This window comes from Otolemur garnettii, unplaced genomic scaffold (genome assembly GCF_000181295.1).
Source record: "Otolemur garnettii isolate 467f Iridium unplaced genomic scaffold, OtoGar3 scaffold00114, whole genome shotgun sequence".
NCBI lineage: Eukaryota > Metazoa > Chordata > Mammalia > Primates > Galagidae > Otolemur > Otolemur garnettii.
The window spans coordinates 6787481-6805041 of NW_003852509.1; the positions used below are offsets into that span (position 1 = coordinate 6787481).

The 17561-nt window shown below is 41.6% G+C and overlaps 1 protein-coding gene across 1 annotated transcript in view; it reads left to right on the forward strand.

The window, feature by feature from the left end:
* PARP2 (poly(ADP-ribose) polymerase 2) overlaps positions 1–13569 on the forward strand; it is a 16805-nt gene extending 3236 nt beyond the window's left edge. The window contains exons 2-16 of the mRNA XM_012809837.2: positions 63–230; positions 885–955; positions 2550–2600; positions 4803–4899; positions 5528–5603; positions 6917–7019; positions 8082–8244; positions 8502–8640; positions 11471–11534; positions 11615–11749; positions 12007–12134; positions 12276–12375; positions 12697–12795; positions 13055–13179; positions 13300–13569. Of these exons, the coding sequence (XP_012665291.2) occupies positions 63–230; positions 885–955; positions 2550–2600; positions 4803–4899; positions 5528–5603; positions 6917–7019; positions 8082–8244; positions 8502–8640; positions 11471–11534; positions 11615–11749; positions 12007–12134; positions 12276–12375; positions 12697–12795; positions 13055–13179; positions 13300–13459 (1679 nt within the window). The 3' untranslated portion in view covers positions 13460–13569. The remainder of the gene's footprint in view (positions 1–62; positions 231–884; positions 956–2549; positions 2601–4802; positions 4900–5527; positions 5604–6916; positions 7020–8081; positions 8245–8501; positions 8641–11470; positions 11535–11614; positions 11750–12006; positions 12135–12275; positions 12376–12696; positions 12796–13054; positions 13180–13299) is intronic.
* The last annotated feature ends 3992 nt before the right edge of the window (positions 13570–17561 follow it).

A 17561-nucleotide genomic window follows, 5' to 3' on the forward strand; every position in this document is an offset into this window, starting at 1 on the left:
TTTCCAAGGGAGGATCATAAGTCAGTGTGTCCTCATTCCTCACTCTTTCTTCTTACCCTTAGCTTCTGACGCATTAAATGAAACCAAGAAAGTTAATAATGGTAACACAGTTCCAGAAGACCCTCCTCCTGCTAAGAAAACTCAAAGATGCCAGAGACAGGGGGTAAAAGAGATGCCTATGTCTGGAAAAGTGGCAGCTAATAAGGACAGGACAGAAGACAAGCAAGATGGTAGGTCAAAGAGGACATGGCCCAGCAAGAGGGTCTGTGGAAGGGGCAAGGTTGATTATCTTGTTCTTTAAACTCTTATTTCTTCTTTCCAGGACTATATAATCTCTTCCCTCAGGGTCTATCACAGGACTAATCTACTTTCTTTTGTTGTTATTGCAGTTGGTCAGGGCCAGGTTTGAACCCACCACCTCTGGTATATAGGGCCGGCACCCTATTCTTTGAGCCACAGCACTGCCTTTTCTTTTTTTGAGATAGGATCTTACTATGTCGCCCTCAGTAGAGTGCCATGGTGTCACAACCCACAGCAACATCAAATTCTTGGGCTTAAGCCATTCTCTTGCCTCAGCCTCCCAAGTAGCTGGTACAGATGCCTGCCACAATGTCTGGCTATTTTGTTGTTGATGTTGTCATTGTTGTTTAGCAGGCCCAGGCTGGATTCGAACCCACTGGCCCCAGTGCATGTGCCTGGCGCCCTAACCATTGAACTGTGGGCACTAAACCTAATCTACTTGCTTGATTCTTCATTTTCATTTTATTTGAGACAGAAGGCAGATGACCAGAATTGCTTCAGAAGGGCACTTATGACAGATTTCTGTCTAACCTCAACAGCTGCTTTTGATTCTTAAACAGTAGTACATATCTGTCTTTCCTCAGAGTCTGTGAAAGCCTTACTGTTAAAGGGCAAAGCTCCTGTGGACCCAGAATGTACAGCCAAGGTGGGAAAGGTAAGAGACTGTGGAAGTGATCCTTGGTCCGTTGATTTCTCAGAGAGCAGTGTTCTTTTGTTACTAGGATTTCTTTTTTTTTTTTGTCTTGCCGTTTTTTGGCCGGGGCTGGGTTTGAACCCGTCACCTCCGGCATATGGGACTGGCTCCCTACCCTTTTGAGCCACTGGCACCGCCCTGTTACTAGGATTCCTATTTGGAATGTTGTTAATATTTATTTAAGAATCCTCTCCAAAATATTGCTGGTGATAAATTTTTTCCAAGGGTGGGAGTAGTGGGGCTTGGGGTTCATAATCAGGGTGTTTTTAATATGGTTACTTTGGGGGCTTGCCATCAGCCTTCTACATTTCGTTCTGTTTTTCTTTCTTTTTTTTTTTTTTTTTATTTGAGACAGAGTCTCACTCTGATTAGCATACCATGGTGTCATCATAGGTCATAGTAACCTCAAACTCCTGGGCTCAAGCAATCCTCTTGCCTCAGCCTCCTGAGCAGTAGCTGGGACTATAGGCGTCCACCATAACTCCTGGCTAGTTTTCCTGTTTTTAGTAGAAACAGGGTCTGACTCTTGCTCAGGCTGGTCTGAACTCCTGAGCTCAAACAGTCCACCCACCTCTGCCTCCCAGAGTACTAGTATTACAGGTGTGAGCCACCACACTTGGCCATTCATTCTCTTTTTCAACCAGAAAATGATATCACTGTTACAAGGGAACTGTTTCTATGTTTTTTGTTTTTTGTTTTTTTTTTTTTTTTGAGAGAGTTTCACTATGTCACCCTTGGTAAAGTGCCATGGCATCATAACTCACAGCAACCTCAAACTCTTGGGCTTAAGCAATTCTCTTGCCTTAGCCTCCCAAGTAGCTGGGACTATAGGTACCCACCACAACACCCAGCTGTTTTTTTGTTGTAGTTGTCATTGTTGCTTAGCAGGCTCAAGCCGGGTTCAAAACCGCCAGCCCCAGTGTATGTGGCTGGTGCCCTAACCACTGAGCTATGGGTACCAAGCCATGGGAACTGTTTTCTCACTCTAATGAGAAACTGTCCTGGAATGGCATGAGCTACTAATGAACAGGGAAGGAATTTGTAGAAGGCCTGAGGCAGGTGGATTGCTTGAGCTCACAAGTACAAGACCACCCTGAGCAAGAGGGAGACTCCATCTGTACTGAAAATGAAAAACTGGGGCAAGTGCATCACTTGAGCCCAAGAGTTTGAGGTTGCTATAAGTTATGATGCCATGGCACTCTACCAAAGGCAACAAAGTGAGACTCTGCCTCTAAAAAATAAATAAATAAATACATAGATACATAAATAAAGAATTTGAAGAAAACAGAAGAAAGATTGCTTCTGGAGCAGTTTTCCTTTAACACAGAATCTTTTGTGTTTCTGTAATTAGAAAAAGGCAGCATATTTTCATTATAGTCATTATAGTAATGGCAGATTATGTGTAGAAAAATATGTTTGTAATTCTTTCCCTGGAGATAGATAGTGATGGAGCTGGAGAATGACATGTTCAGTGAGGCATAGGAAAATTTAAAGCCTCACTTAGGATTTCATAGCTGAGACTGTGCTAACATCAGTTGTTTTTTTTCCGCTCTAGGCTCATGTGTATTGTGAAGGAAATGATGTCTATGATGTCATGCTAAATCAGGTAAGAGGAGGAATCATTCTGTTTATGGGACTCTCTTCTTGATAATTATTGGTGATAGCATTCCATTGTCTAGATCTTTAATTCAGAAGTATGAAGGGAGCTGAGGCAACATCAGCCAGTTTGGGTTAAATACCTGAGTGCTCAATCCTAGAGCACTCTCATCTATTTTGAAAGTCCTCTTTGAGAAGCAAATGTTTTTGAAAATTTCATGTCGTTTATTGAACTTGTGAATTTTCTATTCTTTTACACTCTTTTACACTTTTTCTAATAGGATCTTGGTCTTTTTCTTAGTGGCTTTGAGGAACTTTATATACTGTGGAAAATTGCCTTTTGTCTATAGTTTTTCCTTTTTTTTGATACAGAGTCTCACTCAATCCTCCCCTGGGTAGAGTGGCATAGTGTCTTAGCTCACAGCAACCTCAAACTCCTGTGCTTAAGCCATCCTCTTGCCTCAGCCTCCTGAGTAGCTGGGACTACAGGCACATGCTACAATGCCCAGCTAGTTTCTGGTAGAGATAGGATCTCTCTCTTGCTCAGGCTGTTCTCGAACTTCAGAGCTCAGGCAATCCACCTGCCTTGGCTTCACAAAGTGCTGGGATTACAGTCATGAGTCACTGCGCTAGGCCTAAATTTCTCCTTTTCAATTAGTCTTTTTCTTGTTAATTTAGGTAATATACTTGCCTAGTTAATATATTTCCTGGATATCATTTCAAATCTGAATTTTTTTATCCAGCATACATATTTTTTACTATTACATTAGGAGTATTCCTTTGTTAACTCTCCTACTTATAATATCATGAACAGGTAGAAAGTATCTTAAGGGTTCTTTTTGTGACCTAACATCCAATGACTCTGTAATGTGAGCAAGCAGGAAATAGAAGGGGAAGCATGCTTAACAAAGAGTGCCTCTGTATCCAGAGCTCAGCCTTACAGCACTAGCTGCTGTGCTTATCATGGACTGCCCTCTGTATCCAAGGCTCAGCCTTACAGCACTAGCTGCTGTGCATATCATGGACTACACTCTGTATCCAAGGCTTAGCCTTACAGCACTAGCTGCTGTGCTTATCATGGACTGCCCTCTGTATCCAGGGCTCAGCCTTACAGCACTAGCCACTGTGCTTATCATGGACTGCCCTCTGTATCCAGGGCTCAGCCTTGCAGCACTAGCCACTGTGCTTATCATGGACTGCCCTCTCTCTTCACTCTGCATAAGTTATTACAGATACCACCTTTTAGATATTGGTCATATTCTCTCTGCATGTCTCCAAGGAAGGCCCGGTTAGATATGGAACAGATGTGGCAGTGGTTTCTACATGTCCTTTGTCCCCTCCCACCTTTGTCCTACACTCAGCGCATAGTCAAATTTCTTCAGCTAACAAACCAAAGCTGTAAAGTAGAACTAACTATCAAAGAGTAAGTCATCTAGTGGGGCACAGTGGCTCACGCCTGTAATCCCACCACTGTGGGAGGCTGAGGCAGGAGGATTGCTTGAGCTCAGGAGTTCAAGGCTTGTCTGAGCGAGAGTGAGACCCGATTCATGAAAAAATTGAAAAACCCAGCCAGGCACTGCAGCAAGCGCCTGGAATCCCAGCAGCTTCGGAGGCTGAGGCAGCAGAATGCCCACGGCCTGAGTCTGAGGTTGCAGTGAACTATGACGCCATTGCACTCTGCTCAGGGCATAGGGTAGAACTTTTGTCTCAACAACAACAACAAAAAAGAATAAGTCATATAAACAAATGAGCATAATGGTTTTAGACCTTTGAAGCATCAAAATTGTCATCAATTGGAAAGTAATTCTGGAGAGTGGCATGGGAGCCAGAAAGCATAGATGGTCTAGAAAAATATGTATGAAGGGAGCTAAAGCAAGAATAAAGGCGGGAGGAACCAATCTCGACAGGATATTTTAGGTTGGATGGAGGGTTTCACGAAGCTTCCAGGCTCCTATTTAATCTCCCAGAACCAAAGTTTAATGTATAAACCCTATTCCTTTTTTAAATCCTTTCCCTTACAGAAATCTAATTTTCTTGATCAAGCTAACCTTTTTCTTATGGAAATGACTAGCACCTATGATCAAGGAAGTCATTGCTCTATATGACTTCCATTTGCAAAACTCTCTTCTTTTTTTTTTTTTATTTCTATAAACTCAGGGAACAGGTGTTGAAAAAACTCCTTTTTTGTTCATTTTTCTCTCACTTATCATAGACTAATGTCCAGTTTAACAACAACAAGTACTATCTGATTCAGTTATTAGAAGATGATGCCCAAAGAAACTTCAGTGTTTGGATGAGATGGGGCCGAGGTAATGACTTTTATTATGATTTTATGGGTCATTCAGAAAGCCACAAGCAGCTTAGTGAGTGGCCAAAGAATCCTCTAGGTTTAAATCGCATAAGTAGAGGCTCTGAAGTCGGGAGAGACTTGGGAATCGAGTTGGGCATTTTGAAATTCTGGAATGGCAGGCATCCTTATTAGTAAGTTCCCATGAAACCTGAACACCCACCCTCCTGCATTTCAGCTGCTAGCAGTGCTCATAGACTCTGGCATTTAGCAGGTAACGCGCGTATCAATATGATCAGCTCCCTAAGTGCTTTCACCTTTTCCTTCTTCCTTTCCTGCCCTTTGCTTAGATCACAGTTCTCAACCTGTGGGTCATGACCCCTTTGGGGGTCTCCTGTATATCAGATATTTACATTACAATTCATAACAGTAGCAAGATTACAGTTATGAAGTAGCAACGAAACTAATTTTATGGTTGGGGGTCACCACAACATGAGCTATATTAAAGGATCACGGCATTAGGAAGGTTGAGAACCACTGGCTTAGATGTTAAGCAGTGAGATCCTAGAGAGCTGTCTCATTACTATTAGGGAACTATTCTGGGTTTGGAGGACAGGGACAACATCTTACGCGTGGCCTTTGTTTTGCAGTTGGGAAAATGGGGCAGCACAGCTTGGTGGCTTGTTCAGGCAACCTCAACAAGGCCAAGGAAATCTTTCAGAAAAAGTGAGTGCTAAAAAATGAGAACCAAAAAATACCCTCTTCTTAGCTGTATCTTCTTTATGATTTTCTTTTTTTTTTTTTGCAGTTTCTGGCTGAGGCGTGGTTTGAACCTGCCACATCCAGCATGTGGGGCCATTGCCCTACTCTTTGAGCCACACGTGCAGCCCACTTCTTTGTAATTTTTATAAGTGTAGCTCAGTGCCCGTAGCTCAGTGGTTACAGCGCTGGCCACATACACCAGGGCTGGTGGGTTCAAACCCCGCCCGGGCCAGCTAAACAACAATGACAACTGCAACAAAAAAATAGCTGGGTGTTGTGGCAGGCGCCTGTTGTCCCAGCTACTTGGGAGGCTCAGGCGAGAGAATCACTTAAGCTCCAGAGTTTGAGGTTGCTGTGAGCTATGATGCTACGGCACGCTACGGAGGGCAACTCAATGACACTTGGGCTCAAAAAAAAAAAAAGATTTTTGTAAGTGTGATTTGGCCTAAATATTAATGTCTTTCTATTCTGACATTCTGGTATAGGAACATCAAACTGCATCCTTATTTAGTGATTACATCACACTAAAACCTTGAAAGTGACTACAAATGGAAGAATCTAATATATTTAACACATGATTAACAAATTTAGGAGATTCGGGGTGGGGGTGGATGGAGAATATCAGCTAGAGTTTTTAAAACTTTTACTATGATATAGATGAAAAAATTCCTAGAGTCATGGGAACATCTTTCTTTCAGCAAAAGGAATGAACAGATATCTTTTATTTAAAATCTTACAGCTTTTATGGCATTTTTGAGCCTTTTTTTGTTTGTTTTTTGTTTTTTTGTTTTCTGTTTTTGAGATGAGTCTCACTTTGTCACCCTGGGTAGAGGGCTGTGGCATCAAAGCTCACAGCAGCCTCAAACTCTTGGGCTTGAGTGAACCTCTTGCCTCAGCCTTCCAAGTAGTAAGGACTATAGGTACCCACCATAACACCTGGCTATTTTTAGAGGTGGGGTCTTGCTGTTACTCAGGCTGGTCTCGAAGTCCTGAGCTTAGGCAGTCCCTCCACCTCTGCCACCTAGAGTGCGACAATTACAAGTGTGAGCCACCATGCCCGGCCCTTTCTCGTTTTTTTTAAATTCCCTTTGTTTCCAGAGCTTTTTTGTCCATTTGATCTCCTAATTTAGAATCCAGATTTATGGAAACTTAATATGTAAAGGAGCTTTGTGGTAGGAAATACATTTTTTGGAGATTTTCTGTCTAAGGAACCAATTCTAAGTCCATCTTTTGTAGCAGACATTCTTAAGGTTTTCTCACCACTTTGGGCTCCACAGATTCTTTGACAAAACTCAAAATAATTGGGACAATCGTGAGAAGTTTGAAAAGGTGCCTGGAAAATATGATATGCTGCAGATGGACTATGCCACCAATACTCAGGTAAACTTTGTACCTTTGTGGGGAGAGATGTTTCTTCTTAACCAGGGTAAAGTGTAAAAATGTGGCTTAGATCAGTCCTAGACCAGAACAGACTTGGATATCTTGAGTCATTTCTCACTGCAGGGTTAACTCTTACTGATTTGTAATCTTAAAAGAACAATAAGAATTAAAATAGAATGTGCCCTTCTAGTCTTGTTAATTTACTAAGGTTTTTATAAAATCTTACGCCCTCTTTCCAGAAGTTTGTTATGGACCAAGAGAAGGGTAATAAAAAATCAAACTGATTAAAATGTATTTAAAGTTGTCTTTACTTCTGATTATATACTACTGTAAAAAAAAAAATTTAATTTTGGCTGTGCCCATAGCTCAGTCAGCAGTGCGCCAGCCACATACACCGAGGGTGGTAGGTTTGAACTCAGTCTGAGCCTGCAAAACAACAATGACAACTACAACAAAAAATAGCAGGGCATTGTGGCAGGCACCTGTAGTCCTAGCTACTTGGGAGGCTGAGGCAAGAGAATTGCTTAAGCCCAAGAGTTTGAGGTTGCTGTGAGCGTGATGCCATGGCACTCTACCCAGGGCAATAGCCTGAGACTCTGTCTCTAAAAAAAAAATGTATTTTGACAAACTGAGGTATGCCAGGATGCTGAAACTGTCCTGAAAACTATCATATAGCAAAAGATGGAGAAATCATAGACTTTTTAGGACAAAAGATTTGAGATGTAATAGCATAAAGAATCTCTATATGCTTAACAACATCATGAGAAAGGCCTTTTAGACTTATTCTGAGTGTCTAACTGTGGGAAGTAGAACCAGTACAGTTGATTCAACATTAACTGTTCTACCCAGTCTACCCTTCCAGAACATCTGGGGATTCAACCAGCTGCAGATCAAAATTATTTGAAAAAAGGAAATTACTTCTCTACTGAACTTTTACAGATGTTTTTCTTGTTATTATTCCATAAACAATACAGTATAACACATGTATATAGCATTTATATTGTATTAGGTATTATAAATGATCTATAGGGGGTTTGTGGTTTGTTTGTTTTTGGCTAATAGGATGAAGAAGAATCAAAAAAAGAAGAATCTCTTAAATCTCCCTTGAAACCAGAGTCACAGCTAGATCTTCGGGTACAGGAACTGATAAAGTTGATTTGTAATGTCCAGGCCATGGAAGAGATGATGATAGAAATGAAGTATGATACCAAGAAGGCCCCACTTGGTAGGACTTCAGATTCTGTTCTAAATTCTTTCTTTATAATCCCTACTTCCTCTAGTAGAGTATTCCATCCTTGGCATAATTTAAAGCTTGCTGATAGTACTGAATGAAGAAAATGAGATTTGGAGTGAGAGGTTGTATAGGGGAGGAGGAACTATTTGGAAAGTTGAAAGGTGACGATCTTTTCGGGGGCAGGGATATAAGTACATTTTATAGGATAAAACCCTAATTTGCAGTCTGATTTCCGGCTGGGCTTTCAGGGAAGTTGACAGTGGCACAAATCAAGGCAGGTTACCAGTCTCTTAAGAAGATTGAGGATTGTATTCGGGCTGGCCAGCATGGACGAGCTCTCGTGGAAGCATGCAATGAATTCTACACCAGGATCCCACATGACTTTGGGTAAGGCCTCTGCTCTTACTTCAGTTGTTCTTCTAACCATACATATCCCCAATATCAATCAGCAGCAGCTATAATCTTTTTTTTTTTAACCAGACTGTGTTGTCTGTGAAGCAGCTATAATCTTTTAATTCTTTTATTCTTTTTTTTTTTTTGAGACAGGGTCTCACTATGTCACCCTTGATTGAGTACCTTGTCAACATAGCTCACAGCAATCTCCCACTCTGGGGTTTAAGTGATTCTCTTGCCTCAGCCTCCCAAGTAGCTGGGACTACAGCTATTTTCTGTTGAAGTTGTCGTTGTTTAGCGGGCCCAGGCTGGGTTCAAACCCGCCAGCCTTAGTGTATGTGGCTGTGCAATGGGCACCGTGCCTAATTATTTTATTCTCAAAGAAATTACCATCTTAAACAGATACAGAGCCAAAATGATTTGTAGATACCCTATTTAATCAGCTTACAAATATGGGATCCAGTCTCCTGGCCTGATAATAGCCGTATTCTCTGACCAAGTAGAAGTTATCAACTCAAGTAAGAACAGGTCTAACTATCCAACCAAGTGAAATACCTTCAGGCATATCATCCTTTTTCCTATTCTTTCTGGTGGCTGTAACCACACTAGCACCATTTCTTTTATTTATTCGTTTGTTAAATTTCAGATTAATATAAGGATACAAACAATTAGGTTACAGTGTTTGCATTTGTCAGGTAAAGTCCCTGTTGTAGTTGTGTCCCATACCCAAGAGGTGTGCCGTACATTGTGCCCACTAAGTGGGAGCACACCGATATCCCCACATCACCCCATCTTTGGTTTTTTTGTTTTTTTTTTAAGACAGTTTCACTTTGTCACCCTCAGAGTATTGTGGCATCATAGCTCACAGCAACCTCCAACTGTTAGGCTCAAGCAATCCTCTTGTCTCAGCCTCCTGAGTAGCTGGGACTATAGGCGCCTGCCACAATGCCTGGCTGTTTTTAGAGACAGGGTATCACTCTTTCTCAGGCTGGTGTCAAGCCTTTGAGCTCAGAGCAGTCTACCTGCCATAGCCTCCCAGACTCCTAGGATTACAGGCGTGAGCCACCATGCCTGCCCCCACCCCATCTTGAATTGAATTGAGTTTCTCTCTCTTTTTTTTTCTTTGAGACAGAGCCTCAAGCTGTCATCCTGGGTAGAGTGCTGTGGCATCACAGCTCACAGCAATCCTGGGCTCAAGCGTTTCTCCTGCCTCCGCCTCCCAAGTAGCTGGGACTACAGGCGCCTGCCACAACACCTGGCTATTTTTTGGTTGCAGCCATCATTGTTGTTTGGTGGGCCCGGGCTGGATTTGAACCCTCCAGCTTAGGTGTATGTGGCTGGCGCCTTAGCCACTTGAGCCACAGGCACCGAGCCTTGAGTTTTTCTCTTATGTAGGCACATATTAGTTCCTCTATTGGCTTCACATGGAATGCTTGCTTTTCCATTCTTGTGATACTTTACTAAGAAGAATGTGTTTCAACTCCATCCACGTTAATACAAAAGATGTAAAGTCTCCATCTTTTTATGGCTGAATAGTATTCCATGGTATACATATACCACAATTTATTAATTCTTTCCTGGGTTGATGACCATTTAGGTTATTTCCACATCTTGGTGACTATAAACTGATATGTGATAAACAATATAAACAATCTAGTGCCAATGTCCTTATGATAAAATGACTTTTTTTTTCTTCTGGGTAAAGATCTAGTAATGGGATTGTAGGGTCAAATGGGAGATATAATTTGAGTTCTTTGAGTATTCTCCATACTTCTTTCCAAAGAGGCTATATTAGTTTGCAGTCCCACCAACAGTGTAAAAGTGTTCCCTTCTCTCCACATCCACACCAGCATCTGTAGCTTTAGGAAGCACCATTTCTATGAACTCAAATAACATTAGATATGTAAAATGCATTTTATCTTTGTTGATTCTATATCCTGGTTTTCATTCTATTTCTGTTTCTTTTATTGCTTTATAGAGCCCTGTGACCTAGAATAACTCTGAGTGGTCAACAAGTCTACCTCAGCTTTTAGACAGGACTGTAACCAAACTATTCCTTCTTAATGTGGATACAGCTTATTTAAAAAAGAATCTCTGCCCAGGAGTTTAGGGTTGCAATGAGCTATTTTGACACCACTACAGTCCAGCTTAGGCAACAGAGACCCTACCTCAAAAATATACAATAATAAAATGAAATAACATAAATAAAATATAGTAAAATAAAGTAATAAGTAAAATTCAATAAAAATCTCACTAAGAAAGAATTTTAACTCCAGTTCCAAGTGTCAAAATCTATGTACTTTGTTTTATCCTACTCAGAGTATATATAATGTTCCTTTTGGATTATTTAGAAGTTAAAATCTCTTTACATCCAGGTACCATGGCTCATGCCTATAATTATAGTACTCTGGGAGGCTAAGGCAGGTGGATTGCTTAAGTTCACAAATTTGAGACCAGCTGAGCAAAAAGCAAGACTCCATCTTTATTAAAAATATAAAAAACTGAGGCAAGATGATAGCATGAGCCCAAGAGTTGGAGGTTGTTATAAGCTATGATGATGCCACAGCACTCTACCCGGGGGACAGCTTGAGACTCCGTCTCAAAAAAAAAAAGAAAAAAGAAAAGAAAAAAATTAGCCAGGAGTCATGGCAGGCACCTGTAGTCCCAGCTACTTGGGAGACTGAGGCAAGAGGATCACTTGAGCCCAAGAATTTGAGGTTGCTGTGAGCTATGATGACACCACCACACCCAACTCATCTGTTATTTTATGGGTCTTATAGCCACACATTGGGAGCTCATTATGGGTTATCTCTCTTATCTGTAGACTCCGTACTCCTCCACTAATTCGGACAGAGAAAGAATTGTCAGAAAAAGTACAGCTACTAGAGGTGAGATATGTATAGATTGGGAAGTATTAATCTTTTATTATCGGTTCCTCCCACGTTGATTCTGTATCTCATCTTCTCAGGCCTTGGGAGACATTGAAATTGCCATTAAACTGGTGAAAACAGAGCTACAAACCCCAGAACACCCATTAGACCAACATTACAAAAACCTACATTGTGCCTTACGCCCTCTAGACCATGAAAGTCATGAGTTCAAAGTAAGAGAAATGATCATTTCTTTTCATACTCTCTTATACTCTTAAGACCTACTCCTCCATCCCACTATCTTATCTACTTAAAAGCAAATTGTCTAATAGGCAAAATGTTTATTTGTTAGGAATTTGGAAGGGTGGAACCCTTTCTAACTGCCTTGTGACACCACTGGGGAGCAGAGAGGTCTGCCAAATTACACCAGAAGCCCTGAGGACTCTGTTATAGGGTCCACATCGGCCATTTTTTTCATTATTTTCCACAGGTGATTTCCCAGTACCTACAGTCTACCCATGCTCCCACACACAAAGACTATACCATGACTTTGCTGGATGTTTTTGAAGTGGAGAAGGAGGGTGAGAAAGAAACCTTCAGAGAAGACCTTCAGAACAGGTCTGAGTCTAACTCCTTACCTGAAGTACCATTACAGAATTTATAAGACAAGAGGAGCAGAGGAAGGTGTTGACTTTTTTATGCATGTGGCATCTATTTGCAGGAGAGCAACAGAGTACAATAATAATGACTTTTTCTTAGGATGCTGCTATGGCATGGTTCCAGACTGGGCAACTGGGTGGGAATCCTGAGCCATGGGCTTCGAGTTGCCCCCCCTGAGGCTCCCATCACAGGTTACATGGTGAGTGAAATTGAACTCTGGGAAGAGCATGAGGGAGAAGGATGCAATAATGTCCTCAGTCCTTAAGTGGGTACCCCTTTCCAAGAATTAAATCGGTTTATCTCTTACTGTCCTTTGTTTAAATTCCTAGAGATATCCTTCCTTTCCCTCAGAAGGAGAGATTTACAGGTGCTTCTACCCTCTCTGGAACAGAATTGTGAGAGGAAATGGAGAAGGGTCTATCTTGTGTTTAAGATAAGGGAAAAACAGGGTGAATGGTTTGAGCTTTCTTTCTAAACAATGGGTTAGAAGCTAATGTTGGTGTTTGCTTATATATTTCAGTTTGGAAAAGGAATCTACTTTGCAGATATGTCTTCCAAGAGTGCCAATTACTGCTTTGCCTCTCACCTAAAAAATACAGGACTACTGCTCTTGTCAGAGGTGAGGCAAGAACACGTCTGTATTTTCTAGTTTATTATTTCTAGTGAGAAATAATCTTTTTTTTTCTAGTGAGAAAACATTGACCTAAGAACCAAGAAGTTCACTTAGGATAGGTGGGGAGGGTAGCCAAGTGTTATTTTCATTGCATTGTATTTCTGCTGATGTAGGGGAGGAAAGTACTGATAGAATTTTCTGTCTGGCTTTAGAGCCATCCAGTTCTTATTAGGATGTGGTCATTAAAAGATCTTTTGCTTTGCAGGTAGCTCTAGGTCAGTGTAATGAGCTCCTAGAGGCCAATCCTAAGGCAGAAGGATTGCTTCAGGGCAAACACAGCACCAAGGGCCTGGGCAAGATGGCTCCCAGTCCTGCCCACTTTACCACCCTGTAAGTACTCCGAACCAGGAGGACTAGAAGATTCCTTTTGGCCAGATAAGACTTTCTACTTTCTCCATTCCAGCTTCTGCACCAGACACTGATATTCATATTCTGTCTTCCATTTGGCAGGAATGGGAGTACAGTGCCCCTAGGACCAGCAAGTGACACAGGAATTCTGAATCCAAAGGGTTATACCCTCAACTACAATGAATATATTGTCTATAATCCCAACCAGGTCCGTATGCGATATCTTCTAAAGGTTCAGTTCAATTTCCCGCAACTGTGGTGAATGTTGATATTAAATAAGCTATAGAAGATCTGATCTTTAAACAAGAAAATAAGTAGTGTGACATATTTGAATTTTTTCATATTTTATATAATAAAAATGGTATAAATCTACCATTGTTCCTTTGGACTTTACTTCTTCAAGCACATATTTCTGTTTGTTTGTTTGTTTGTTTGTTTGTTTAGAGATAGTCTCATTCTGTTGCCCTGGGTATGCTGCTGTGGCATCACAACTCACAGCAACCTCCAGCTCTTGGTCTTAGGTGATTCTCTTGCCTCAGCCTATAGCTGGGACTACAGGTGCCCACCACAACGCCTGGCTATTTTTTGTTACAGTTTGGCCAGGGCCGGGTTTGAACCTGCCACCCTTGGTATATGGGGCTAGCGCCCTACCCACTGAGCCACAGGAACTGCCCTCACATTTTCTTCTGACATTAATACATCTTCATTTCTAAAACAGAAAATACCCATTATTCTGTGTATCCCACAGCTAGCTGCCGGTCACTCAGGATCCTATTCTGATTAGCCTCTGTGCATTGAGGGACACTGTTAAGGGCTAATGTCTTTCTCCATTGGATTCAGTTTTTCTCAAACTGGAATTTGTTATGTATTATTGCAGGAAGGGTAGAGGCAGCACAGGTTGAGTTGTTCCTTTCTTTCCCATTCACATTTCTCACTTGCCCTTTTCCCCATTGAGCAATCGTAAACTGCTTAACATCCTAGGGCTACTCGTCAGATGCCTCTATATTATATTGAAGAGCAAAGGACAGAAGTAGAATGAGTTTTTACATACCCTGCTCCATCTGAGGACCCTTAAAGTCTGGGTCAAATCCAAAGAATTCCTCATTATGTTTAAAAACAAGGCTGAACACACATGACAGACTTCCTTAAATAACAGTGACATCTGTTTAAATGAAAACAACAGCCTGTAACTTTTTAGAAACCAAATTGCCAATATCTATATCAAAATTTAAAAAGTACATACTCTTTGACCAAAAACTTAACAGATGTACCTGTTTACATAGACGATACTGCAGAATTTATGCACATGGAAAGATCTACAGATAAGGAGTTAGTCAAATATATCTACTCATCGAAGTATTATGCCACTATTAAAACTAAAGTAGACTTTACATACTTTTCCAGAAAATAAAAGAGGGGAATACTTCGCAAACTGATTCTCTAAGGCAATACAAAACCCAAACCAAATAAAGATATTAAAAGGTTATAGATGGGCAGCGCCTGTGGCTCAGTGAGTAGGGCGCCGGCCCCATAATACTGAGGGTGGTAGGTTCAAACCCTGCCCCAGCCAAACAGCAACAAAAAATAGCTGGGCATTGTGGCAGGCACCTGTAGTCCCAGCTACTCAGGAGGCTGAGGTAAGAGAATATCTTAAGCCCAAGAGTTTGAGGTTGCTGTGAGCTGTGACACCACATCACTCTACTGAGGATGACAAAGTGAAACTGTTTCAAAAAAAGAAAAGACAGAAAACCATAGTCATAATTGCATAATTGCTGCTGTCAACACCATGGATGAATACTAAAATTAGTTGGTAAAACAGGATATTTGCTCAGCTTTAAAGAAGTATCTTAAAATTTATTGATCACAAATTCTTTGGCTCGGCGCCTATAGCTCAACCGGCTAAGGCGTCAGCCACGTACAACTAAGGTGGCGGGTTCGAATCCCCAGCCCAGACCCGCCAAACAACAATGACGGCTGCAACCAAAAATAGCTGGGGGTTGTGGCGCCTGTGGTCTCAGCTACTTGGGAGGCGGAGGCAAGAGACTCGCTTGAGCCCAGGAGTTGGAGGTTGCTGTGAGCTGTAATGCCACGGCACTCTACCCAGGGGGACAGCTTGAGGCTCTGTCTCAAAAAAAAAAAAAAAAAAAAACCAAATTCTTTGATGCTTTTCTGTTCTGGAGGTTTAATTCTCTTCCCCTGGAATATGGGCTGGACTTAATGACTTGCTTCTGAAACAGTATGGGGCCGGGCACAGTGGCTCATGCCTGTAATCCTAGTGCTTTGGGAGGCCAAGGCAGGTGGACTGCTTGAGCTCTCAAGTTTAAGATCAGCCTGAGCAAAAAAACAGGACCCTCATCTCTACTAGAAATAGAGAAACTGAGCCAAGAACATCATTTGAGTCCAAGAGTTGGAGGTTGCTGTGAGCTATGATACCACAGCACTCAGGGCCACAGCTTGAGATGCTGTCTCAAAAAAAGAAAAGAAAAAAATCAAAGTATGGAAAAGGTACATACAATAAAAAATAGAAGTTGTCAAATACCACATTACTCTTAATAGTGATCATAACATTAATTAATATCACTGAAAATAAGTAATGACACGTGCCCCCAACAAGATGCGACAAGAACCCATCGTTTCATGCATTCTTCCCTTGAACTCACAGTCTTATTAGTCTAGTCACAAAAAAAACAGCAGACAAAATCCAACATTTTGAGCAACATTCTACAAAACACCTGGGCCAGGACTCTTTTCAAAAGTATCAAGACTAGGGGCATCAAGGTCAGCTAACATGGAGTGGTGGCTATAGATGGTGGGTGTCCACTCCACTCTTGGCTACCATACCTGGTGTGCATGCGGTTCCCACCAGAAAAAAAAAAAAGCTTCAAGGTTATAAAAAGACTGAAAAATAGTCACAGTTGGAAGAGACTGTGGAGACTCGATGACTAAATGCAATGTGGGATCCTGGACTGGATGCTGGACAAAATAAGGACATGAGTGGGAAAACTGGGGAAATCCAAATTAGTACCATTGTACAAACATTAATTTCCTAGTTCTGATTAATATAGGAGAGGTGTGTAAAATGCTAACATTGCAGGAAGTTGGGTGAAGGGTATCTAGGAACACGTACTATCTTTACAACTCTTCTATGAATCTCAAACGATTTTTTTATTTTGGGTCAATATGAGTATACATACAATTAGGTTACATTATTTGTGTTTGTAAGGTACAGTCCAAAGTCTGAGTTGTAGTGGAGTCCTTCACCCAGGAAGTGTGCCACGTACTCACATCTGTACCTGATAGGTGGGAACTTATCCAGCCCATCTCCCCTTTAATTAATTTTAATTTAATTGTTTTTCTCGTGTGGGCCTGTTGTTGATCAAATTATTATTTTCTTTTTTTTTAGAGACAAGAGTCTCCCTTTGTCACCCTTGTTAGAGTGCTATGGTGTCACAGGTCACAGCAACCTCCAGTTCTTGGGCTTAGGCGATTCTCTTGCCCCAGACTCCCGAGTAGCTGGGACTACAGGTGCCCGCCACAATGCCCAGCTATATTTTTGTTGCAGTTTGACCAGCGCCTGGTTTGAACCCGCCACCCTCAGTATATGGGGCCGGCACCATACTCACTGAGCCACAGGCACCGCCCGATCAAATGATTTTTCAAAAAAGAAAGAATTAAGAGCCATTCTGATAAAAAATACAAAATGAAAACAAAAACAAAACATTATCACAGGTAAATTATTTGAGGATATAACTGTGTATGTGGTTCCTGGTTCTCCTTCCACATATATAATAAGATTATACTTCCCCCTCCTTAACATTAGGTTTAGCCATGTGACTTGCTTTGCTCATATTTATGAAATACGGAAGGTTTGAAAGCCAGCAGTTATTTGCCTCACAAATCACAGACCTTTAAGTGAATGCAAGTCAGAACAAAGCCTCTCACTGACCCTCACTGGGCATGTGGCATGAGTAAGAAATAAATCTTTGCTATTTTAAGATGTTAAGATTTTGGGCTGTGTAAGATGGCTCATGCCTGTATTCCTAGCACTCTGGGAGGCTGAGGCAAGAGGATGGCTTGAGCTCAGGAGTTGGAGACCAGTGTGAGCAAGAGTAAGACTTCTATCTGTATTAAAAATAGAAAAACCAGGCAGTGCCTCTGGCTCAGGGGGTAGGGTGCTGGCCCCATATACCCGGCCCTGGCCAAAACTGCAACAAAAAAATAGCTGGGTGTTCTGACGGACGCCTGTAGTCCTAGCTACTCAGGAGGCTAAAGCAAGAGAATCCTAAGTCCAGGAGTTGGAGATTGCTGTGAGCTGTGATACCACAGCACTCTACTGAGGGCAATAGAGTGAGACTCTGTCTCTA